The sequence below is a fragment of the Salvelinus namaycush genome, chromosome 5 (genome assembly GCF_016432855.1).
Source record: "Salvelinus namaycush isolate Seneca chromosome 5, SaNama_1.0, whole genome shotgun sequence".
Lineage (NCBI taxonomy): Eukaryota > Metazoa > Chordata > Actinopteri > Salmoniformes > Salmonidae > Salvelinus > Salvelinus namaycush.
The window spans coordinates 8,592,381-8,618,162 of NC_052311.1; the positions used below are offsets into that span (position 1 = coordinate 8,592,381).

A 25,782-nucleotide genomic window follows, 5' to 3' on the forward strand; every position below is an offset into this window, starting at 1 on the left:
ACTCAACACATTATTCTGCTGAAGTCATCTCCACTACAGATATCAACAAGAACAATGGAAACTCAACACATTATTCTGCTGAAGTCATCTCCACTACAGATATCAACAAGAACAATGGAAACTCAACACATTATTCTGCTGAAGTCATCTCCACTACAGATATCAACAAGAACAATGGAAACATCAACACATTATACTGCTGAAGTCATCTCCACTACAGATATCAACAAGAACAATGGAAACATCAACACATTATACTGCTGAAGTCATCTCCACTACAGATATCAACAAGAACAATGGAAACTCAACACATTATACTGCTGAAGTCATCTCCACTACAGATATCAACAAGAACAATGGAAACTCAACACATTATTCTGCTGAAGTCATCTCCACTACAGATATCAACAAGAACAATGGAAACATCAACACATTATACTGCTGAAGTCATCTCCACTACAGATATCAACAAGAACAATGGAAACTCAACACATTATTCTGCTGAAGTCATCTCCACTACAGATATCAACAAGAACAATGGAAACATCAACACATTATTCTGCTGAAGTCATCTCCACTACAGATATCAACAAGAACAATGGAAACATCAACACATTATACTGCTGAAGTCATCTCCACTACAGATATCAACAAGAACAATGGAAACATCAACACATTATACTGCTGAAGTCATCTCCACTACAGATATCAACAAGAACAATGGAAACATCAACACATTATACTGCTGAAGTCATCTCCACTACAGATATCAACAAGAACAATGGAAACATCAACACATTATACTGCTGAAGTCATCTCCACTACAGATATCAACAAGAACAATGGAAACTCAACACATTATACACTCCTAAAGTCTAGGGCAATCATGTGACATAGCAAGATTGTATCCTTAAGCAATAAGGCCCGAGGGGGTGTGGTATATGGCCAATATATCAGGGTTGTTCTTAGGCACCACTCACCACGGAGTGCTAGGACACAGCCCTTAGCCGTGGTATATTGGCCATATATCGCAAAGCCCCGAGGTGCATTATTGCTATTATAAACTGGTTACCAACATAATTAGAGCTGTAAAAATACATGTTTTGTCATACCCATGGTATATGGTCTGATATACCACGGCTTTCAACCAATCAGCATTCAGGGCTCAAACAACCTCGTTTTTTAATGTATTTTAAGCCTTATCCAGAGATGTGAATTACACCAACAAGAAAGCAATTGTCTGAGGATGTTGCTGGGCTGAGGATGTTGCTGGGCTGAGGATGGTGCTGGACTGAGGATGGTGCTGGACTGAGGATGGTGCTGGACTGAGGATGGTGCTGGACTGAGGATGGTGCTGGACTGAGGATGGTGCTGGACTGAGGATGTTGCTGGACTGGGAATGGTGCTGGACTGAGGATGGTGCTGGACTGAGGATGTTGCTGGACTGAGGATGTTGCTGGACTGAGGATGTTCCTGGACTGAGGGTGTTGCTGGACTGAGGATGTTGCTGGACTGAGGATGGTGTTGGACTGAGGATGTTGCTGGACTGAGGATGGTGCTGGACTGAGGATGTTGCTGGACTGAGGATGGTGCTGGACTGGGAATGGTGCTGGACCATCTGACACAAAGAAAAGGGAACAGTGATGAAATATGTAATATAAGCGTAATCCCCAATGAGAGGGCCAAAGACATTACCTAGTAATGCTGTACACTCCAGGAAAGGTTCAAATCTCACCTTCCAGGTAAAGATAGTTATACATTGCTGAGGTGTAGCCACTTTTGAATGGTACACAGTACATATATGAAATCTTTTATATGGTGTATTTCCTATTCAACAAAACTGTGTGAATAAGTGTGAATAAGGTTTGAAATTACTTATATGCTTTGTAAATAGAGTATAATCAAATTCTACATTTACTAAGTATAAGTTTTCACCTTCCTTATGAATGTAATGTGCATATTTTCTAAAGGTCTCTCTTGATCAAAACATCTGCCCCCACCGCTGTGAACGACACACAGAGCCGTAGCGCGACTTCCTGAACTCGTTAGGAACTCATCTCATATTAATCGTATCCGTCTATGACAATCAGAAATAGTTTGTTGTTTAAAATCTGTGAATTATTTTGCCGTCTATAAATCGATCTCTGAATGTACTAGAGTGACAAAACCACGCTATCTTGCTAGAACCACAAACAAGTCGCTACACCCGCAATAACATCTGCTAAACGTGTATGTGACCAATAAAATTTGATTTGATTTATAGCAGTGCTTTAGAGAAGAGACGGCCAGTGTTATTGCAGTGATTTAGAGAAGAGACAGCCAGTGTTATAGCAGTGCTTTAGAGAAGAGACGGCCAGTGTTATGGCAGTGATTTAGAGAAGACACAGCCAGTGTTATAGCAGTGATTTAGAGAAGAGACGGCCAGTGTTATAGCAGTGCTTTAGAGAAGAGACGGCCAGTGTTATTGCAGTGATTTAGAGAAGAGACAGCCAGTGTTATAGCAGTGCTTTAGAGAAGAGACGGCCAGTGTTATAGCAGTGATTTAGAGAAGAGACAGCCAGTGTTATAGCAGTGATTTAGAGAAGACACAGCCAGTGTTATAGCAGTGCTTTAGAGAAGAGACAGCCAGTGTTATAGCAGTGCTTTAGAGAAGAGACGGCCAGTGTTATAGCAGTGCTTTAGAGAAGAGACGGCCAGTGTTATAGCAGTGCTTTAGAGAAGAGACGGCCAGTGTTATAGCAGTGCTTTAGAGAAGAGACGGCCAGTGTTATAGCAGTGCTTTAGAGAAGAGACGGCCAGTGTTATTGCAGTGATTTAGAGAAGAGACAGCCAGTGTTATAGCAGTGCTTTAGAGAAGAGACGGCCAGTGTTATAGCAGTGATTTAGAGAAGAGACAGCCAGTGTTATAGCAGTGATTTAGAGAAGACACAGCCAGTGTTATAGCAGTGCTTTAGAGAAGAGACGGCCAGTGTTATTGCAGTGATTTAGAGAAGAGACAGCCAGTGTTATAGCAGTGATTTAGAGAAGAGACAGCCAGTGTTATAGCAGTGCTTTAGAGAAGAGACGGCCAGTGTTATTGCAGTGATTTAGAGAAGAGACAGCCAGTGTTATAGCAGTGATTTAGAGAAGAGACGGCCAGTGTTATTGCAGTGATTTAGAGAAGAGACAGCCAGTGTTATAGCAGTGATTTAGAGAAGAGACGGCCAGTGTTATAGCAGTGATTTAGAGAAGAGACAGCCAGTGTTATAGCAGTGCTTTAGAGAAGAGACGGCCAGTGTTATAGCAGTGATTTAGAGAAGAGACGGCCAGTGTTATAGCAGTGATTTAGAGAAGAGACAGCCAGTGTTATAGCAGTGCTTTAGAGAAGAGACAGCCAGTGTTATAGCAGTGATTTAGAGAAGAGACAGCCAGTGTTATAGCAGTGCTTTAGAGAAGAGACGGCCAGTGTTATAGCAGTGATTTAGAGAAGAGACAGCCAGTGTTATAACAGTGATTTAGAGAAGAGACGGCCAGTGTTATAGCAGTGCTTTAGAGAAGAGACAGCTAGTGTTATAACAGTGATTTAGAGAAGACACAGCCAGTGTTTTAGCAGTGATTTAGAGAAGACACAGCCAGTGTTTTAGCAGTGCTTTAGAGAAGAGACAGCCAGTGTTATAACAGTGATTTAGAGAAGACACAGCCAGTGTTTTAGCAGTTATTTAGAGAAGACACAGCCAGTGTTATAGCAGTGCTTTAGAGAAGAGACAGCCAGTGTTATAGCAGTGATTTAGAGAAGAGACAGCCAGTGTTATAGCAGTGATTTAGAGAAGAGAAAGCCAGTGTTATAGCAGTGATTTAGAGAAGAGACAGCCAGTGTTATAGCAGTGCTTTAGAGAAGAGACAGCCAGTGTTATAGCAGTGATTTAGAGAAGAGACAGCCAGTGTTATAGCAGTGCTTTAGAGAAGAGACAGCCAGTGTTATAGCAGTGATTTAGAGAAGAGACAGCCAGTGTTATAGCAGTGATTTAGAGAAGAGACAGCCAGTGTTATAGCAGTGATTTAGAGAAGAGACAGCCAGTGTTATAACAGTGATTTAGAGAAGAAACAGCCAGTGTTATAGCAGTGCTTTAGAGAAGAGACGGCCAGTGTTATAGCAGTGATTTAGAGAAGACACAGCCAGTGTTATAGCAGTGATTTAGAGAAGACACAGCCAGTGTTATAGCAGTGATTTAGAGAAGAGACAGCCATTGTTATAGCAGTGCTTTAGAGAAGAGACGGCCAGTGTTATAACAGTGCTTTAGAGAAGAGACAGCCAGTGTTATAACAGTGATTTAGAGAAGAGACAGCCAGTGTTATAGCAGTGATTTAGAGAAGAGACGGCCAGTGTTATAGCAGTGATTTAGATGATTTAGAGAAGAGACAGCCATTGTTATAGCAGTGCTTTAGAGAAGAGACAGCCAGTGTTATAGCAGTGATTTAGAGAAGAGATGGCCAGTGTTATAGCAGTGATTTAGATGATTTAGAGAAGAGACAGCCATTGTTATAGCAGTGCTTTAGAGAAGAGACAGCCATTGTTATAGCAGTGCTTTAGAGAAGAGACAGCCAGTGTTATAGCAGTGATTTAGAGAAGAGACAGCCAGTGTAATAGCAGTTATTTAGAGAAGAGACGGCCAGTGTTATAGCAGTTATTTAGAGAAGAGACGGACAGTGTTATAACAGTGATTTAGAGAAGAGACAGCCAGTGTTATAGCAGTGATTTAGATGATTTAGAGAATAGACAGCCATTGTTATTGCAGTGCTTTAGAGAAGAGACAGCCAGTGTTATAGCAGTGATTTAGAGAAGAGACGGCCAGTGTTATAGCAGTTATTTAGAGAAGAGACAGCCAGTGTTATAGCAGTGATTTAGAGAAGAGACAGCCAGTGTTATAACAGTGATTTAGAGAAGAGACAGCCAGTGTTATAGCAGTGATTTAGAGAAGAGACAGCCAGTGTAATAGCAGTGATTTAGAGAAGAGACAGCCAGTGTTATAGCAGTGATTTAGAGAAGAGACAGCCAGTGTTATAGCAGTGATTTAGAGAAGAGACAGCCAGTGTTTTAGCAGTGATTTAGAGAAGACACAGCCAGTGTTATAGCAGTGATTTAGAGAAGAGACGGCCAGTGTTATAACAGTGATTTAGAGAAGAGACGGCCAGTGTTATAGCAGTGCTTTAGAGAAGAGACGGCCAGTGTTATAGATTGTGATTGAGTTATAAGGACCCGGTTCAGTTTACTTCAGGACATTGTCTGTTGTGTTTTATTTATGACTAAATCACATCAAGGCAATTCTTGATCACACAGAAGCATTCACACACTGAGGCAGACACGAATACAACATTTACATTTTAGTAATTTATCAGACGCTCTTATCCAGAGCGACTTAACGAGTGAGTGCAGACATTTTCTTACTGGTGCCCCGTGGGATTCGAACCCACAACCCTTGCACACACACACACTCTTAAATGGTCCTTTTGGAGGCTAGCTATTTTCAGTAATATAACCGTGACAGAGCCAATGAGTTTCTGACTAGATTTCCCATAGGGGTTCAGGCCCTAAATCTAATGTAGAGTTAACACCATGTACCAGATAGGGGTTCAGGCCCTATGGGAAATCTAATGTAGAGTTAACACCATGTACCAGATAGGGGTTCAGGCCCTATGGGAAATCTAATGTAGAGTTAACACCATGTACCAGATAGGGGTTCGGGCCCTATGGGAAATCTAATGTAGAGTTAACACCATGTACCAGATAGGGGTTCAGGCCCTATGGGAAATCTAATGTAGAGTTAACACCATGTACCAGATAGGGGTTCAGGCCCTATGGGAAATCTAATGTAGAGAAAACACAATTTAACAGATAGGGGTTCAGGCCCTATGGGAAATCTAATGTAGAGTTAACACCATGTACCAGATAGGGGTTCAGGCCCTATGGGAAATCTAATGTAGAGTTAACACCATGTACCAGATAGGGGTTCAGGCCCTAAATCTAATGTATGGTTAACACCATGTACCAGATAGGGGTTCAGGCCCTATGGGAAATCTAATGTAGGGTTAACACCATGTACCAGATAGGGGTTCAGGCCCTATGGGAAATGTAATGTAGAGTTAACAGCATGTATCGGATAGGGGTTCAGGCCCTATGGGAAATCTAAGGTAGAGTTAACACCATGTACCAGATAGGGGTTCAGGCCCTAAATCTAATGTAGGGTTAACACCATGTACCAGATAGGGGTTCGGGCCCTAAATCTAATGTAGGGTTAACACCATGTACCAGATAGGGGTTCGGGCCCTAAATCTAATGTAGGGTTAACACCATGTACCAGATAGGGGTTCAGGCCCTATGGGAAATCGAATGTAGAGTTAACACCATGTACCAGATAGGGGTTCAGGCCCTATGGGAAATCTAAGGTAGAGTTAACAGCATGTACCAGATAGAGGTTCAGGCCCTATGGGAAATCTAATGTAGAGTTAACACCATGTGCCAGATAGGGGTTCAGGCCCTATGGGAAATCTAAGGTAGAGTTAACACCATGTACCAGATAGGGGTTCAGGCCCTATGGGAAATCTAATGTAGAGAAAACACAATTTAACAGATAGGGGTTCAGGCCCTATGGGAAATCTAATGTAGAGTTAACACCATGTACCAGATAGGGGTTCAGGCCCTATGGGAAATCTAATGTAGAGTTAACACCATGTACCAGATAGGGGTTCAGGCCCTATGGGAAATCTAATGTAGAGTTAACACCATGTACCAGATAGGGGTTCAGGCCCTATGGGAAATCTAATGTAGAGTTAACACCATGTACCAGATAGGGGTTCAGGCCCTAAATCTAATGTAGGGTTAACACCATGTACCAGATAGGGGTTCAGGCCCTATGGGAAATCTAATGTAGGGTTAACACCATGTACCAGATAGGGGTTCAGGCCCTATGGGAAATGTAATGTAGAGTTAACAGCATGTATCGGATAGGGGTTCAGGCCCTATGGGAAATCTAATGTAGGGTTAACACCATGTACCAGATAGGGGTTCAGGCCCTATGGGAAATGTAATGTAGAGTTAACAGCATGTATCGGATAGGGGTTCAGGCCCTATGTGTAACGGCTCTCGTTTGTAGAATGACCGGACCAAGGTGCAGCGTGGTAGGCATACATCGTCTTTTTATTGATGACACCAAAACAAAATAACAACGACAAAAAACGAAAGCGAACAGTTCTGTCAGGCACAGACACTAAACAGAAAACAAGATCCCACAAAACCCAAAAGGAAAATGACAACTTATATATGATCCCCAATCAAAAACAACGATAGACAGCTGCCTCTGATTGGGAACCACACTCGGCCAAAAACAAAGAAATAGAAAACATAGACTTTCCCACCCGAGTCACACCCTGACCTAACCAAACATAGAGAATAATAAGGATATCTAAGGTCAGGGCGTGACACTATGGGAAATCTAATGTAGAGTTAACAGCATGTACCAGATAGGGGTCCAGGCCCTATGGGAAATCGAATGTAGAGTTAACACCATGTACCAGATAGGGGTTCAGGCCCTATGGGAAATCTAATGTAGAGTTAACACCATGTACCAGATAGGGGTTCAGGCCCTATGGGAAATCTAATGTAGAGTTAACACCATGTACCAGATAGGGGTTCAGGCCTTATGGGAAATCTAATGTAGAGTTAACACCATGTACCAGATAGGGGTTCAGGCCCTATGGGAAATCTAAGGTAGAGTTAACACCATGTACCAGATAGGGGTTCAGGCCCTAAATCTAATGTAGGGTTAACACCATGTACCAGATAGGGGTTCAGGCCATAAATCTAATGTAGGGTTAACACCATGTACCAGATAGGGGTTCAGGCCCTATGAGAAATCGAATGTAGAGTTAACACCATGTACCAGATAGGGGTTCGGGCCCTATGGGAAATCTAATGTAGAGTTAACACCATGTACCAGATAGGGGTTCAGGCCCTATGGGAAATCTAAGGTAGAGTTAACACCATGTACCAGATAGGGGTTCAGGCCCTAAATCTAATGTAGGGTTAACACCATGTACCAGATAGGGGTTCAGGCCCTAAATCTAATGTAGGGTTAACACCATGTACCAGATAGGGGTTCAGGCCCTATGGGAAATCGAATGTAGAGTTAACACCATGTACCAGATAGGGGTTCGGGCCCTATGGGAAATCTAATGTAGAGTTAACACCATGTACCAGATAGGGGTTCAGGCCCTATGGGAAATCTAATGTAGAGTTAACACCATGTACCAGATAGGGGTTCAGGCCATATGGGAAATCTAAGGTAGAGTTAACACCATGTGCCAGATAGGGGTTCAGGCCCTATGGGAAATCTAAGGTAGAGTTAACACCATGTACCAGATAGGGGTTCAGGCCCTAAATCTAATGTAGGGTTAACACCATGTACCAGATAGGGGTTCAGGCCCTATGGGAAATCTAAGGTAGAGTTAACAGCATGTACCAGATAGAGGTTCAGGCCCTATGGGAAATCTAATGTAGAGTTAACACCATGTTCCAGATAGGGGTTCAGGCCCTATGGGAAATCTAAGGTAGAGTTAATACCATGTACCACATGGATGGATTGGTTCGCTGTGTGGTCATGCTTTAAGGGCTGTATAGTAAAGAGGTCTGTATGTCACAAGGACTAGCCTATTAGAAACCCATATGTTCTGGTTGTTAAAATAATTTGTAGATAGGCTAGTAAGTAACTGGCTAAAGCAGAGTAGATACGCTAGTAACTGGCTAAATCAGAGTAGATAGGCTAGTAACAGGCTAAAGCAGAGTAGATAGGCTAGTAACTGGCTAAAGCAGAGTAGATAGGCTAGTAACTGGCTAAATCAGAGTAGATAGGCTAGTAACTGGCTAAATCAGAGTAGATAGGCTAGTAACAGGCTAAATCAGAGTAAATAGGCTAGTAACTGGCTAAATCAGAGTAAATAGGCTAGTAACTGGCTAAATCAGAGTAGATAGGCTAGTAACAGGCTAAATCAGAGTAAATAGGCTAGTAACAGGCTAAATCAGAGTAAATAGTCTAGTAACTGGCTAAAGCAGAGTAGATTGGCTAGTAACAGGCTAAATCAGAGTAAATAGGCTAGTAACTGGCTAAATCAGAGTAAATAGTCTAGTAACTGGCTAAAGCAGAGTAAATAGGCTAGTAACTGGCTAAAGCAGAGTAGATAGGCTAGTAACTGGCTAAAGCAGAGTAGATAGGCTAGTAACTGGCTAAAGCAGAGTAAATAGGCTAGTAACTGGCTAAAGCAGAGTAGATAGGCTGGTATCTGGCTAAAGCCGAGTAGCTAGTAACTGGCTAAATCGCAGTATATAGGCTAGTAACTGGCTTAAGCAGATTAGATTTGTTAGTAACTGGCTAATTCAGAGTAGATACAGTAAGCTAGTAACTGGCTAAATCAGAGTAGTTAGGCTAGTAACTGGCTAAATGAGAGTAGATACAGTGGGTTAGTAACTGTCGAAATCAGAGTAGATACAGTAGGTTAGTAGCTGTCTAAATCAGAGTAGATACAGTAGGTTAGTAACTGGCTAATGCAGAGTAAAGACAGTTGGCTAATAACTGATTAAAGCAGAGTAGCTAGTAAAAGGCTAAAGCAGAGTAGATAGGCTAGTAACTGGCTAAAGCAGAGTAGATAGGCTAGTAACTGTCTAATGCAGAGTAGAAAGCCCAGTAACTGGCTAAATCAGAGTAAATACATTTCGCTAGTAACTGATTAAAGCAGAGTAGCTAGTAACTGGCTAAATCAATCAATCAATCAATCAATCAATCAATGTATTTATAAAGCCCTTTTTACATCAGCAGATGTCACAAAGTGCTATACAGAAGCACAGCCTAAAACCTCAAACAGCAAGCAATGCAGATGCACAAAGAAATTGTTAATCTGGATATTGCCACATGAAACCGAATCTCATCGGGATGCATTTGTATACATTTCACATCTGTATTACTCTGGATTTTTGACGCTGGTGAAAAAAACTATTTTGTTTCCTTTTAAGGTGGGAATTGAACAAGTAACTGTGCTGGAGTTACAGTATACTATGCACCACATGTGTGCCATCAGACCGTCCGAAAGACATGACCAGATTGAGAAAAGTGCTGTGAGATGAAGGGACAGATAACAGCAATAGCCAAGGTTGGAGACCTAAAGGCACAAAAGGCACTAAGTGTGGAGAGTTCTGTTTTATGTGATGCAGAAAAATAAGAGACTGCTATCCTGTAATACTGACTTTCAATGTGGGGCTGGTGGCAGCAATATATACATTTACGGTGAAGCTGGGGGTAGAAAATTCAGTACATAACACATTGAGGCATAGGAGTTACCGAGGACATTTTCTTTTAACTCCCCATTTTGAAAGCTTGCTGTACCTGACCTCCCGTCATCCTCTGGTGTGTATATTATCAAATGGCATTAATCATAGTCAAGAGAACATATGTCTAAACAGATCAACAGAGTTGTGTAACATTGGAGAAAAATAAAACTGACTGTTTCATTGAAGATCTGTTAACTCAAAAGTTATGGAGAGCCACAGGACAATTAGAAATTAAGCACACCATCGGGCTTCAATGAAGCACATGCTTACTTACCCCGGTATAAAACCATTCCAGAAGTAAGCGTTTCCAGCATTTTAATACTTTTTCACATTTCTATACTTTTCTCCAGCCTACTCCACCCAGACCACAAATCAGTAACAGTCAACGTTGCCACTACATGACATCTAAAAGTTGATTTCCTCCCTCACTGATTGTTATACCTTTTTAACTTAAATTCAATACTTTAGTGGGGAGAAGTTTTAGTGGTTATAAATAACCACATTCAGTAAAGAAATTCACCTCTCCGAGGAGCACCATGCAACAGTCGAATTATTAGTTGACGCCAATAGCCGTAATCTCCTTTATGACTAAATCAGAGTAGATAGGCTAGTAACTGGCTAAAGCAGAGTAGATAGGCTAGTAACTGGCTAAAGCAGAGTAGATAGGCTAGTAACTGGCTAAAGCAGAGTAGATAGGCTAGTAACTGGCTAAAGCAGAGTAGATAGGCTAGTAACTGGCTAAATCAGAGTAGATAGGCTAGTAACTGGCTAAATCAGAGTAGATAGGCTAGTAACTGGCTAAAGCAGAGTAGATAGGCTAGTAACTGGCTAAAGCAGAGTAGATAGGCTAGTAACTGGCTAAAGCAGAGTAGATAGGCTAGTAATTGGCTAAAGTAGAGTAGATAGGCTAGTAACTGGCTAAAGCAGAGTAGATTGGCTAGTAACAGGCTAAAGCAGAGTAGATAGGCTAGTAACTGGCTAAATCAGAGTAGATAGGCTAGTAACAGGCTAAAGCAGAGTAGATTGGCTAGTAACAGGCTAAAGCAGAGTAGATAGGCTAGTAACAGGCTAACGCAGAGTAGATAGGCTAGTAACTGGCTAAATCAGAGTAGATGGGCTAGTAACTGGCTAAATCAGAGTAGATAGGCTAGTAACTGGCTAAATCAGAGTAGATAGGCTAGTAACTGGCTAAATCAGAGTAGATAGGATAGTAACTGGCTAAATTAGAGTAGATAGGCTAGTAACAGGCTAAAGCAGAGAAGATAGGCTAGTAACAGGCTAAAGCAGAGTAGATTGGCTAGTAACTGGCTAAATCAGAGTAGATAGGATAGTAACTGGCTAAATTAGAGTAGATAGGCTAGTAACTGTCTAAAGCAGAGTAGCTAGTAACTTGTTAAATCAGAGAAGTTAGGCTAGTAACTGGCTAAAGCAGAGTAGCTAGTAACTTGTTAAATCAGAGTAGTTAGGCTAGTAACTGGCTAAAGCAGAGTATATGATATGCTACTATAGTAGATGGATGATCTGAAGGGCTGTGCAGGGATTTTGCTTTGCAGCTAAAGAGAGAGAGATACTCTTCAGTGTTTGTTGAGCTGCCTCCCGCAGAGCGAGCCTGATCGAGGACAGAGAGAGAGATAAAGAGAGAGAGAGTGAGATAGACAGAGAGAGAAGAGAGAGATAAGAGAGAGAGTGAAGGAGGAGTGAGATGACTTAAATCCTTCTTTCAGCTCAGATTGCCAGATCTGTTTGGAGAGCAGGGTGTGCTGCCATGGCAACCCAGCGAGACACAGACGTTCCTTACAGAGTGTCGCAGCTCACAGCATGTACCCGTATGTGTGTGTGTGTGTGTGTGTGTGTGTGTGTGTGTGTGTGTGTGTGTGTGTATGTGTATGTGTATGTGTGTGTGTGTGTGTGTGTGTGTGTGTGTGTGTGTGTGTGTGTGTGTGTGTGTGTGTGTGTGTGTGTGTGTGTGTGTGTGTTTCACAGCACGCCTGTGAGATCTGTGTGTGTGTGTGTGTGTATTTGCTACTGTGTTTGTGTGTGTGTCTGTGTGTGTGTGTGTGTTTGTGTGTTTCACTGTACATCAACCATAAAATGCAGTAAACCACTAAGTCCACAACAGCTGATGAATTGATTCACTCCATGTATCACACTAGTACAATATTACACAGCATTGTACAACTTAACACACTACGGTGGAAATGTCCACAGCTCCAACATTACTAACATAATTCACTCATTCTCCACTGCATGAAAATACTGACCTTTATAGGATAGAGCTGAGAGAGAGAGAAAGAGAGGGAGTGAGGGAGAGAGAGAGGGGGGAGTGATATGGGGGAGGGAGGGAGGGAGGGAGGGAGGGAGGGAGGGAGGGAGGGAGGGAGGGAGGGAGGGAGGGAGGGAGGGAGGGAGGGAGGGAGGGAGGGATGAGTTCCAGCCAGGTCGCAAGAGTCCAACTGCATTATTAGAGGCAACGTGGCAGTCAGAGCACACACACACACCTACACACACACCTAGACACACACACCTAGACACACACACCTACACACACACCTAGACACACACACCTACACACACACCTACACACACACACCTAGACACACACCTACACACACACACCTACACACACACCTACACACACACACCTAGACACACACCTACACACACACACCTACACACACACCTACACACACACACCTAGACACACACCTACACACGCACACCTACAGTATCTCATTTATTCAGATGTTTCTGATTGGTCTGGAATCAGAACATTAATAAGGTTGTGTCCCTCTTTTCCAGCAGTGTAAATCCTAATCCATTGTAATGTGGTCATTACAGACTCATTCCTTACACTCACTAAAATCTTTAGTCATGCTAATTAGCATATGGAATAGAAGTTAGTCAGGGGAATTTTACAGTTCAGTTAGCTACACTAGATCCACTCTGAGCTGGGGAGATAAGAGGGTTAGAGAGGGCTTTGATTTGGTTGCTGGAAGCAGTGACTCGCCACGGCTGATTCTGGTCCTTCTCTGGCACACGCATGAACGTGCACACAAGCACCCCTTTTGTGATAGCAAATTCATCAGGGACCCCCTTATTAAAATAGCCTACAAGGAGTTTTACTACGATTTCTGCAGTGCATGGCTGTACGAACCAAGTCTTGGGCCCGGGGAAAGACATTTTAAAGGCTCTCCTCTTGGCATCGGAGAGTAAACTTTGCTGTTTCCAAGCTAATGTCCTGCAATTCTACACATTTTGTCATGGGGCAAAGACATTTGTGTTGTTACAGCTTTAAGCTAATATTCTATATATTTTTCCTTAAATTACAGTGAAAACAAACAGGGGCAGGGGAATAGTATTGAGTTGAAAATAATTGTTGGAGTGCTGTGGATAACAATATCCCTGTGAGCATCCCAGGCCCATGTTGCCCAAGGTTAAGAACTTACATTGTAGATGAATAATATGACATTGTATTGTTCAGTATTACTCACTTTAAAGTTATTCCACAGATCCCTTGGCCAGAAGTCGTTTAGTCTTATGTTAGTAATATTAATTATTATTACATTTTTTATATATATACTGAACAAAAATATTAAAGCAGTATGTAAAGTGTTGGTCTCATGTTTCATGAGCTGAAATAAAAGATCCCACAAATTTTCCATATGCACAAAAAGCATATTTCTCTCAAATTTTGTGCACAAATTTGTTTACATTCCTGTTAGTGATTATCTCTCCTTTGCCAAGATAATCCATCCACCTGAATGGTGTGAGATATCAATAAGCTGATTAAAAATCATTGCAAAGTTGGACCTTGTGCTGGGGACAATAAAAGGCCACTAAAATGTGCAGTTTGGCATCGTAAACGACTTCAGTGGGCAAATGCTCACCTTCGATATCCACTGGCATGCTGGAGAATCCCAGTTTCAACTGTACCGGGGAGATGGCAGTCAGCGTGTATGGTGTCGTGTGGGCGAGCGGTTTGCTGATGTCAACGTTGTGAACAGAGTGCACCATGGTAGTGGTGGGGTTATAGTAAGGGTAGGTATAAGCTACGGACAAAGAACACATTTCCATTTTATTGAAGGCAATTTAAATCCTCAAAGATACCGTGACGAGATTCTGAGGCCCATTGTCCTGCCATTCATCCACTGCCATCACCTCATGTTTCAGCATGATAATGCATGGCCCCATGTCGCAATGATTTTTACACAATTCCTGGAAGCTGAAAATGTCCCAGTTATCCCATGGCCTGCCTACTCCCCAGACATGTCACCCATTGAGCCTGTTTGGAACACTCTGAACATGTACGACAGCGTGTTCCAGTTCCCGCCATTATCCAGCAACTTCTCACAGCCATTGAAGAGGAGTCGGACAACATTCCACAGGCCACAATCAACAGCCTGATCAACTCTATGAGAAGAAGATGTGTCACGCTGCATGAGACAAATGGTGGTCACACCAGATACTGACTGGTCTTCTGATCCATTACTTTTTGTTTAAGGTAACTGAGACGCATATCTGTATTCCCAGTCATGATATCCGTAGATTAGGGCCTAATTTATATATTTCAATTGACTGATTTCCTTATATGAACTGTGTAAAATCGTAGAAATTTGAGCAAGTTGCGTTTTATATTTTTGTTCGGTGTAGATAGATCTGTTTCTGAATAGCTTTATAGTATTTCATATTTTGAGATCTGGACAAATCTGTCCAAACCCCCTGAAAGTTTTGGACCCCACTTTGAGAACTGCTGCTGGACAGTATGGGGTTACATGGGGTTTCTGTGTTGGACAAGTGATGATTGATTAGTACTAATTCATCTGGTCATAAATAAGAGAGAGAAAAAGATGATGAGATAGAGGGAGCGAGAAAAGAGAGAGTGAGTAGGGTGAGAGGGTTAGAGAGAGAGGGAGAGAGGACAGTGGCAGTTATAGGTCAATGCGAACAGACAGATGAGAAGCAGGGGATGGGAGCATGCGTGGAACGAGGGATAGAGAGGAATGGATACATGATACCAAGACAGACACAGATGGACAGACAGACAGACATGCAGACAGATCCTGCTCTGCCTAAAGCCTGCTCAGGTGTTCACCGGCTAAACAGTGTGGCAGGTCTCCACACACACACACACACACACACACACACACACACACACACACACACACACACACACACACACACACACACACACACACACACACACACACACACACACACACACACACACACACACACACACACACTCTCCCTCTTCTCTTTCGCATACACCCCTTTCTTTCCCTCTTTTCTCAGGCCTTCTAACTCTTTCATTTCCCATCTTATCTCACGCATCCTAAATGTTTTTTTTCTCTTGTTCAATCTCTCCTTCCTTTTTCATGTTCTTCTTCACTAACTGCAGGAAGACTAAACCCTGGAACCCTTTTTGTTTTTGCTTCAGCTCATTTTTTATTACTTAAAAGCTCTCTGTCTCTCTCTGTCCTGCACTCTCTCTGTCCTGTACTCTCTGTCTGACCAGAGAGGAGAATAGTACGTAACAGACATACACTTAATCATTCGTGCTCAGTAGTGCTGTCCTGAGGCAGAGAGACAGAGCTATAGCCCAAATGGTACCCTGTTCACTATGTGGTCTATCAGAAGTAGTGCACTATAAAGGGAATAGGGTGCCATTTTGGGACAGATCCCGAGAAACAGAGAAAGGTTCTGGGGGAATTGGCTTCCAGCAAATCAGTGGTTGGTTTTTGAAACGCCCATTACGAACTGTTTAAGAGGCTGATGGTGTGGGTTTAAATGTTCAAATGTAAATGTCACTGACATGTCTACCTCAGATCATCCTCCACGAAAAGCTCAAAACAAACAAGCAACCCAGAAAAGGACAAAATATATCTCATAATAACATACTGTATGTAACCTGAGAAACAAGGTTCATGAAATTGACAACTTATTAACATCAGAAAACATTCATATTCTGGCCATCTCTGAAACACACTTAGATAATTCCTTGGATGATTCAGACATGGTTATAGAATATACAGGAAACATAGAAATGCCAATTGAGGAGGTGTTGCCATGTATGTCCAGAGTCCTATTCCTGCTAGGCTGAGAGGACATCTCATGTCAGATGATGTGGAAGTAATATGGCTACAGGTTCATCTGCCTCACCTAAAGTCTATTCTCGTAGAAAGTAGCTATAGACCGCAAAGTGCTAAAAGTCAGTATTTGGACTACTGTATATGTGTGAAATGTTGGATAATGTTTGTGATATCAACAGAGAGGTATATTTTTTGGATGACTGAAATATTGACTTGATATCATCAAGCTGCCCACTCAAAAAGAAGCTCCAAACTGTAACCAGTGCCTGCAACCTGGTTCAGGTCATCAATCAACCTGTCAAGTGTGCTCCGTCTCCGGCCTCTAGGTCACCAGGCTGCTTGTTATGGCTCACACCTATCACCATCGTTACACGCACCTGCGCGTCGTCAGACTCACCCGGACTCACCTGGACATCACCTCCTTGATTACCTGCCCTATATATGTCACTCCCTTTGGTTCCTTCCCCAGGCGTCATTGTTCCTGTTTCATGTCTGTGCGTTGTTCGAGGTTCTTGTTTTGTATTATGTTCTGTTTATTTTATTAAAACACTCCCTGAACTTGCTTCCCAACTCTCAGCGCACATCGTTACACAACCTACCAGGGTATTTACAAACAGAACAGGAACTAAATCATCCACGTGTATTGATCACATCTTTACCAATGTTGCAGAAATCTGCTTTAAAGCAGTATCCACACACATCGGATGTAGTGTATAAACGATCATACAAGAGGTTGTGCAATTATTCCAATATCGAAGATGTGAAATATATTTGTTGGTCTGATGTGTGTAATGAGAAACATCCAGACGCTGCACTTGAAGCATTTATGAAATTGCTTCTTCCGCTTACTGATAGGCATGCGCCCATCTAGAAAGACTGTTAGAACTGCCAAATCCCCATGGATAGATGAATTTATAAACTGTATAGCTGAGAGCAATGAGGCAAAGGGAATAGCAAATAACTCTGACAACACAGTAGACTGGCAAACGTACGGTAATTGAGAAGTCCCGTAACTAAACAAAAAGAAGAAATTACACTACGGAACTGTCACGCTCGTCGTCCTCCTCATCTGAGGAGGAGAAGTTTGAAGGATCGGAGGACCAATATGCAGCGTGGTAAGTGTTCATCTTGATATTTATTAACACAGAGAACACTTAACGAAACTATACAAAAATAACAAACAACGAACGTGAAGCTATAGAATAATAGTGCTGACACAAAACACTACACATAGACAATCACCCACAACCCACAATGACAAAACAGGCTACCTAAATATGGTTCCCAATCAGAGACAACGACTAACACCTGTCTCTGATTGAGAACCATATCAGGCCAAACACAGAAACAGACAAACTAAACATACAACATAGAATGCCCACTCAGATCACACCCTGACTAAACAAAACATATAAACATACAAAGCAAACTATGGTCAGGGCGTGACAGGAACAAAGAAAAATTATATAAAGAATGATAGTAAAAAGCTCTGGAGTACTTTAAATGAAATTCTAGGCAAGAAAGCAAAGTCGGCTCCATCTTTCATTGAGGCAGATGGCTTGTTCATAACAAAAACTTGTTCATAACAAATAACAAAAACCCTTTGATAATGCCAAACACTTCAATAACTTTTTTGTTGACACGATAGCAAACTTGGGTATGACATGCAAACAACAAATGCTGAGCCTTCATATTCATGCAAAATGGACCAAATAATGAAAGACAAGCACTGTAATTTGAGTTCCACGAAGTGGGTATGGAAGAGGTGAAAACATGGTTGCAATTTATAAATAAGGACAAATCACCCTGGTACAGGTCACCTGGATGGTCAATTGTTGAGGTTGGTAGCGGAATACATTGTGACTCCTGTTTGCCACATCTTCAATTTAAGCCTAGAAGACGGTGTGCCCCCAGACATGGAGGGAGACAAAGGTCATTCCACTACCCAAGAATAGCAGAGGACCCTTTATTGGTTCAAACAGCCAATCAATCAGCCTGTTACAAGTGCTTAGCAAAAACATTTTTTTTAAATGTTGTTTAATCAAATAAAAAGTTGTTTTACAGAAAACAAATTAACAACAGACTTTCAGTATGTGTATAGGGAAGGGCACTCAACATGCTCGGTACAGACACAAATGACTGATCATTGGCTGAAATAAATTGATACTAAGAAGATTGTGGGAGCTGTTTTGTTAGACTTTTGTGCAGCTTTTGAAGTCATTGATCATAACCTATTGCTGACAAAACGTAGGAGTTATGGATTTGCATCCTCTGCCTAATTATGGTAAATACCTATCTAATAGAACGCAGAGGGTTTTCGTTAATGGAAGCCTCTCATGCAAATTGAGTTGAGTGTGGTGTACCGCAGGGCAGCCGGCTAGGGACATTATTGTTTTCTGTTTTTACTAATGACCTTCCACTGACCTTGAATAAAGCCTGTGTCTATGTATGCTGACGACTCAACAGTATACATGTCGGCTGCAACAGTAAAATAAATAACTGAGACACGTAACATAAAGCTCCAGTCAGTCTTAGAATGGGTAACTAGCAATAGGCTGGAGTTAAATATCTAAAAACCTAAAAGCATAATTTTTGGGACAAATCACTTGCTCAACGATAAAACTCATTTAGATCTATTATTGAATCATGTGGCTATTGAGCTAGTTGAGGAGACTAAACTGCTGGGTGTAACCCTAGACAGTAAGCTGTCATGGTCAAAACAGGCTATTACTAGCCTGTTCAACCTCTCTTTCGTATCATCTGAGATCCCCAAAGATTGGAAAGCTGCCGCGGTCATCACCCTCTTCAAAGGGGGAGACACTCTTGACCCAAAATGTAACAGACCTATATCCATCCTGCCCTGTCTTTCTAAAATCTTTGAAAGCCAAGTTAACAAACAGACCCTCGACCATTTCGAATACCACCGTACCTTTTCCACTATGTAATCTGTTTTCCGAGCTGGTCATGGGTGCACTTCAGCCACGCTCAAGGTCCTAAACGATATCATAACCGCCATCGATAAAAGACAATACTGTGCAGCCGTCTTCATTGACCTGGTCAAGGCTTTCGACTCTGTGAATCACCGCATTCTTATCGGCAGACTCAATTGCCTTGGTTTCTCAAATGACTGCCTCGCCTGGTTCACCAACTTCTTCTCAGATAGAGTTTAGTGTGTCAAATCGGAGGGCCTGCTGTCCGGACCTCTGGCAGTCTCTATGGGGGTGCCACAGGGTTCAGTTCTCGGGCCAACTCTTTTCTCTGTATATATCAATGGTATCACTCTTGCTGCTGGTGATTCTCTGATCCACCTCTGCGCAGATGACACCATTCTGTATACATCTGGCCCTTCTTTGGACATTGTGTTAACAAACCTCCAAACGAGCTTCAATGCCATACAACACTCCTTCCTTGGCCTCCAACTGCTTTTAAATGCTAGTAAAACTAAATCCATGCTCTTCAACTGATTGCTGCCCGTACCCACCTGCCCGACTAGCATCACTACTCTGGACAGTTCTGACTTAGAATATGTGGACAACTACAAATACTTAGGTGTCTGGCTAGACTATAAACTCTCCTTCCAGACTCACTTTAAGCATTTCCAATCCAAAATTAAATCTAGAATCAGCTTCCTATTTTGCAACAAAGTCTCCTTAACTCATGCTGCCAAACATACCCTCGTAAAACTGACTATCCTACCGATCCTTGACTTCGGCGATGTAATTTACAAAATAGCCTCCAACAATCTACTCAGCAAACTGGATGTAGTCTATCACAGTGCCATCCATTTTGTCACCAAAGCCCCATATACTACCCACCAGTGCGACCTGTATGCTCTCGTTGGCTGGCCCTCGTTACATATTCGTCGCCAAACCCGCTGGCTCCAGGTCATCTATAAGTCTTTGCTAGGTAAAGCCCCGCCTTATCTCAGCTCACTGGTCACCATATCAACCCCCACCCATAGCACGCGCTCCAGCAGGTATAGTTCACTGGTCATCCCAAAAGCCAACACTTCCTTTGGCCGCCTTTCCTTCCAGTTCTCTGCTGCCAATGACTGGAACGAATTGCAAAAATCACTGAATCTGGAGACTTATACCTCCCTCTCTAACTTTAAGCATCAGCTGTCAGAGCAGCATACCGATCACTGTACCTGTACACAGCCAATCTGTAAATAGCACAACCAACTACCTCATCCCCATATTGTTATTTATTGTCTTGCTCTTTTGCACCCTAGTATCTCTACTTGCACATCATCATCTGCGCATCTATCACTCCAGTGTTAACGCTAAATTGTAATTATTTCGCCTCCATGGCCTATTTATTGCCTTACCTCCCTAATCTTCTACATTTGCACATACTGTACATATATTTTTCTATTGTGTTATTGACTGTATGTTTGTTTATGTGTAACTCTGTGTTGTTGTTTTTGTCTCACTGCTTTGCTTTATCTTGGCCAGGTCGCAGTTGTAAATGAGAACTTGTTCCTAACTGGCCTACCTGGTTAAATAAAGGTGAATTTAAAATAAATAAAATAATAAATATAGACTCAATGGTTGCTAAAATGGGAAGAGATCTGTCCATGAATGTGCATTGCTCTGCCTTCTTGACATCTCAGTCGACCAGACAGGTCCTACAGGCCCTAGTTTTGTCGCACCTGGACTACTGCCCAGCTGTGTGGTCATGTGTGGCGAAGAAGGACATAGGTAAATTGCAGATGGTCCAGAAAAAAGTAGCACGTTTCGCACTTAGATGTACACAAAGGGAAAGTGTCAGTAACATGCATGTCAGTTTCTACTGGCTCAAAGTTGAGGAGGGATTCACTGCATCACTATTGGTCTTTGTGAGGTGTTGATGTGTTGAAGGTAGTGAACTGTCTGTTCAAGCAGTTGGCTCACAGTTCAGACACTCATCGGTACAACACAAGACATGCAACCAGAGGTCTCTTCACAGTCCCCAGATCCAGAACAGAGGCTGTAAAACGCACAGTATTAAATAGAGCCATGACTACATGGAACTCTGCCTCCCCAGTTAACTCAAGCTAGCAATAAAACCAGTTTCAAAACAGATAAAAGAACAAAGGGGACTATGAAGAGACAGCCATTTTATATATCTTGTATTGTAATTTGCAATGTATTATGTATAAGACCTAGATATTGTGTGTATGTACTGATATGTAGGCTATGTGTGACGTTTTAAATGTATTTCAGTCCTTGACTTATAATAGTCTGTACTATGTATTATGTCATGTTACACGTGGACCCTAGGAAGAGTAGCTGCTGCTTTTGCAGCGGTTCATGGGGATACTAATAAATACCAAATACCAAAATTACAGCTGTGACTAAGTGGCGTCCTCTTCCTCCTCTCGTTATTCATCACCACCAATTAATGTGTGTGGCTCCGTGAAACACGCTGGTAACTTCCTTAAGGTGAGATGAATGTGGTGTAGTTCCTTTGTGATGCTCAGTTATCTTGTCTCAGCACATTTAACACAGCTCTCCCAGAGCCTTGATGGAAGTACGGTATGGGAGAGGCAGGGTGTGGGAGAGGCAGGGTGTGGGAGAGGCAGGGTGTGGGAGAGGCAGGGTATGGGAGAGGCAGGGTGTGGGAGAGGCAGGGTATGGGAGAGGCAGGGTATGGGAGAGGCAGGGTATGGGAGAGGCAGGGTATGGGAGAGGCAGGGTGTGGGAAAGGCAGGGTATGGGAGAGGCAGGGTGTGGGAGAGGCAGGGTGTGGGAGAGGCAGGGTATGGGAGAGGCAGGGTGTGGGAGAGGCAGGGTATGGGAGAGGCAGGGTGTGGGAGAGGCAGGGTGTGGGAGAGGCAGGGTGTGGGAGAGGCAGGGTGTGGGAGAGGCAGGGTGTGGGAGAGGCAGGGTATGGGAGAGGCAGGGTGTGGGAGAGGCAGGGTGTGGGAGAGGCAGGGTATGGGAGAGGCAGGGTATGGGAGAGGCAGGGTGTGGGAGAGGCAGGGTGTGGGAGAGGCAGGGTATGGGAGAGGCAGGGTGTGGGAGAGGCAGGGTATGGGAGAGGCAGGGTATGGGAGAGGCAGGGTGTGGGAGAGGCAGGGTGTGGGAGAGGCAGGGTATGGGAGAGGCAGGGTGTGGGAGAGGCAGGGTGTGGGAGAGGCAGGGTATGGGAGAGGCAGGGTGTGGGAGAGGCAGGGTATGGGAGAGGCAGGGTATGGGAGAGGCAGGGTGTGGGAGAGGCAGGGTATGGGAGAGGCAGGGTATGGGAGAGGCAGGGTGTGGGAGAGGCAGGGTATGGGAGAGGCAGGGTGTGCATCCCAAATCACACCCCATTCCCTAAATATGGGCCCTGATCAAAAGTAGTGGACTACAGTGTGAAGGGAATATGTTGTTCATTTGGGACACAACCAGGGTGTCTGATGATGAGACACAGACAGAGACCTGCTGTACTGAAGGGAGTCGGGGTGGAGGATGGATACTGTCATGTGATGCTAGATAGGTCAGAGTCATGTGAAAGGCAGAGGCTTTGGTTTGGTTTGTTATAATGTATACGCATGTGAATGAGGTCCTAATGGAGAGTTATGCAGATGGTTTTATTTTTTTAGGTCTCCTTTATGTCCTTCTCCCCTTCAAGTCTAGCTGGACATATCCTAGGGGTTGTGTGTGTAGGTGTCTCTAACGCCTGTCTCCGGCTGTTTCTCCCTCTAGGTCTCTGTCAGGGCGGATAGTGGGTGGCGTGTGGTGGTTCTTCACTCTCATCATCATCTCGTCCTACACGGCCAACCTAGCTGCTTTTCTCACAGTGGAGAGGATGGTGTCCCCCATAGAGAGTGCTGAGGACCTGGCTAAACAGACTGAGATCGCCTACGGAACCCTGGATGCTGGCTCCACCAAAGAGTTCTTCAGGGTGAGACCTGTGGTTTACTCATAGACACACACCTGTTTGACTAGCATATACATGTAGTTTACACACACACACACACACACACACACACACACACACACACACACACACACACACACACACACACACACACACACACACACACACACACACACACACACACACATAGACCTCCCCTCCACACACACACACACACACACACACAGAGATGCCCCCCCACCACACACACACAGATCCCCCTCCCCCACACACAATCCTAACACCTACTCTCTCCCCAGCGGTCTAAGATCGCGGTGTTTGAGAAGATGTGGTCGTACATGAAGTCGGCCGACCCCTCAGTATTCGTGAAGACCACAGACGAGGGAGTGATGAGGGTCAGGAAGTCCAAAGGGAAGTATGCCTACCTGTTAGAGTCGACCATGAACGAGTACATCGAGCAGAGGAAACCCTGTGACACCATGAAGGTCGGGGGGAACCTGGACTCTAAAGGATATGGTATCGCCACGCCCAAGGGCTCACCCCTCAGGTAATAACATGGAACTGCACCTCTGCCTCAGAGCTGGATATGGCTTAGGCAACTTCTTTTTGCATGGATGTTTTTTTTATGGAGATACTAGATGCATCCCAAATGGCACCCTTTTTCCTATATGGTGCACTACTTTTGACCAAGGCCCACAGGGTTCTGGTCAAGGGTAGTGGACTATGTAGGGAATAGAGTACCACTATAAACATCAAACACTTGGCCCTGCATGACCCACTGGTTTATCGGTGTCAGAAGCAGCATGTATGACCTAATGTTAAAAGGTGTCTATATTTTCTCCATGGAAACTTGACGTGACCTCTATGACTACAATCTTAGAAACAAAGGTGCTCTCTAGAACCTAAAATGGTTCTTTGGCTGTCCCCATAGGAGAGCCCTTTGAAGAACCCTTTGTGGTTCCATGTAGAATCCTTTTGGGTTCCATGTAAAATCCTTTTGGGTTCCATGTAAAATCCTTTCCACAGAGGGTTCTACAGTACATGGAACCCAAAAGGGTTCTCCTATTGCCGAACAACCATTTTAAGTTCTAGAGAGCACCTTCTTTTCTGAGACTGTAGACATAGAGGTTACCTTTTGGAACACTTTTTCTAACTGTGTACTGTAGAGCTGAATATCTCTGTCTGTGTAACCTCTATGACTACTGCAGAGCTGAATATCTCTGTGTAACCTCTATGACTACTGCAGAGCTGAATATCTCTGTGTAACCTCTATGACTACTGCAGAGCTCAATATCTCTGTGTAACCTCTATGACTACTGCAGAGCTGAATATCTCTGTGTAACCTCTATGACTACTGCAGAGCTCAATATCTCTGTGTAACCTCTATGACTACTGCAGAGCTCAATATCTCTGTGTAACCTCTATGACTACTGCAGAGCTCAATATCTCTGTGTAACCTCTATGACTACTGCAGAGCTGAATATCTCTGTGTAACCTCTATGACTACTGCAGAGCTGAATATCTCTGTGTAACCTCTATGACTACTGCAGAGCTGAATATCTCTGTGTAACCTCTATGACTACTGCAGAGCTGAATATCTCTGTGTAACCTCTATGACTACTGCAGAGCTGAATATCTCTGTGTAACCTCTATGACTACTGCAGAGCTGAATATCTCTGTGTAACCTCTATGACTACTGCAGAGCTGAATATCTCTGTGTAACCTCTATGACTACTGCAGAGCTGAATATCTCTGTGTAACCTCTATGACTACTGCAGAGCTGAATATCTCTGTGTAACCTCTATGACTACTGCAGAGCTCAATATCTCTGTGTAACCTCTATGACTACTGCAGAGCTGAATATCTCTGTGTAACCTCTATGACTACTGCAGAGCTGAATATCTCTGTGTAACCTCTATGACTACTGCAGAGCTGAATATCTCTGTGTAACCTCTATGACTACTGCAGAGCTGAATATCTCTGTGTAACCTCTATGACTACTGCAGAGCTGAATATCTCTGTGTAACCTCTATGACTACTGCAGAGCTGAATATCTCTGTGTAACCTCTATGACTACTGCAGAGCTCAATATCTCTGTGTAACCTCTATGACTACTGCAGAGCTGAATATCTCTGTGTAACCTCTATGACTACTGCAGAGCTGAATATCTCTGTGTAACCTCTATGACTACTGCAGAGCTCAATATCTCTGTGTAACCTCTATGACTACTGCAGAGCTGAATATCTCTGTGTAACCTCTATGACTACTGCAGAGCTCAATATCTCTATGTCTGTGCGAGCTAAAGCCTTGCTAAGCCCGACATCGGGGGCTTGGTCAGGTTGACCGGACTCTGAGTGCTTACAGAAGTGGTCTGTGGAAATCTGACCCCCCTTTCTTTCCTCCCTCCTTCAGAAACACTTATTCTCCTCTCCTTTACTCTCCTCTACTCCCTTCAACTCTCCTTTCTTCTCTTCTCTCTTCTGTTCTCTTATCTCA

The 25,782-nt window shown here is 43.3% G+C and overlaps 1 protein-coding gene across 1 annotated transcript in view; it reads left to right on the forward strand.

Moving 5' to 3' along the window:
• The window catches only part of gria1a (glutamate receptor, ionotropic, AMPA 1a), a 141,292-nt gene that overhangs the window by 102,861 nt on the left and 12,649 nt on the right, over positions 1–25,782 (forward strand). The window contains 2 exon segments of the mRNA XM_038992898.1: positions 23,112–23,310; positions 23,586–23,833. Coding sequence (XP_038848826.1) covers positions 23,112–23,310; positions 23,586–23,833 — 447 coding nt within the window.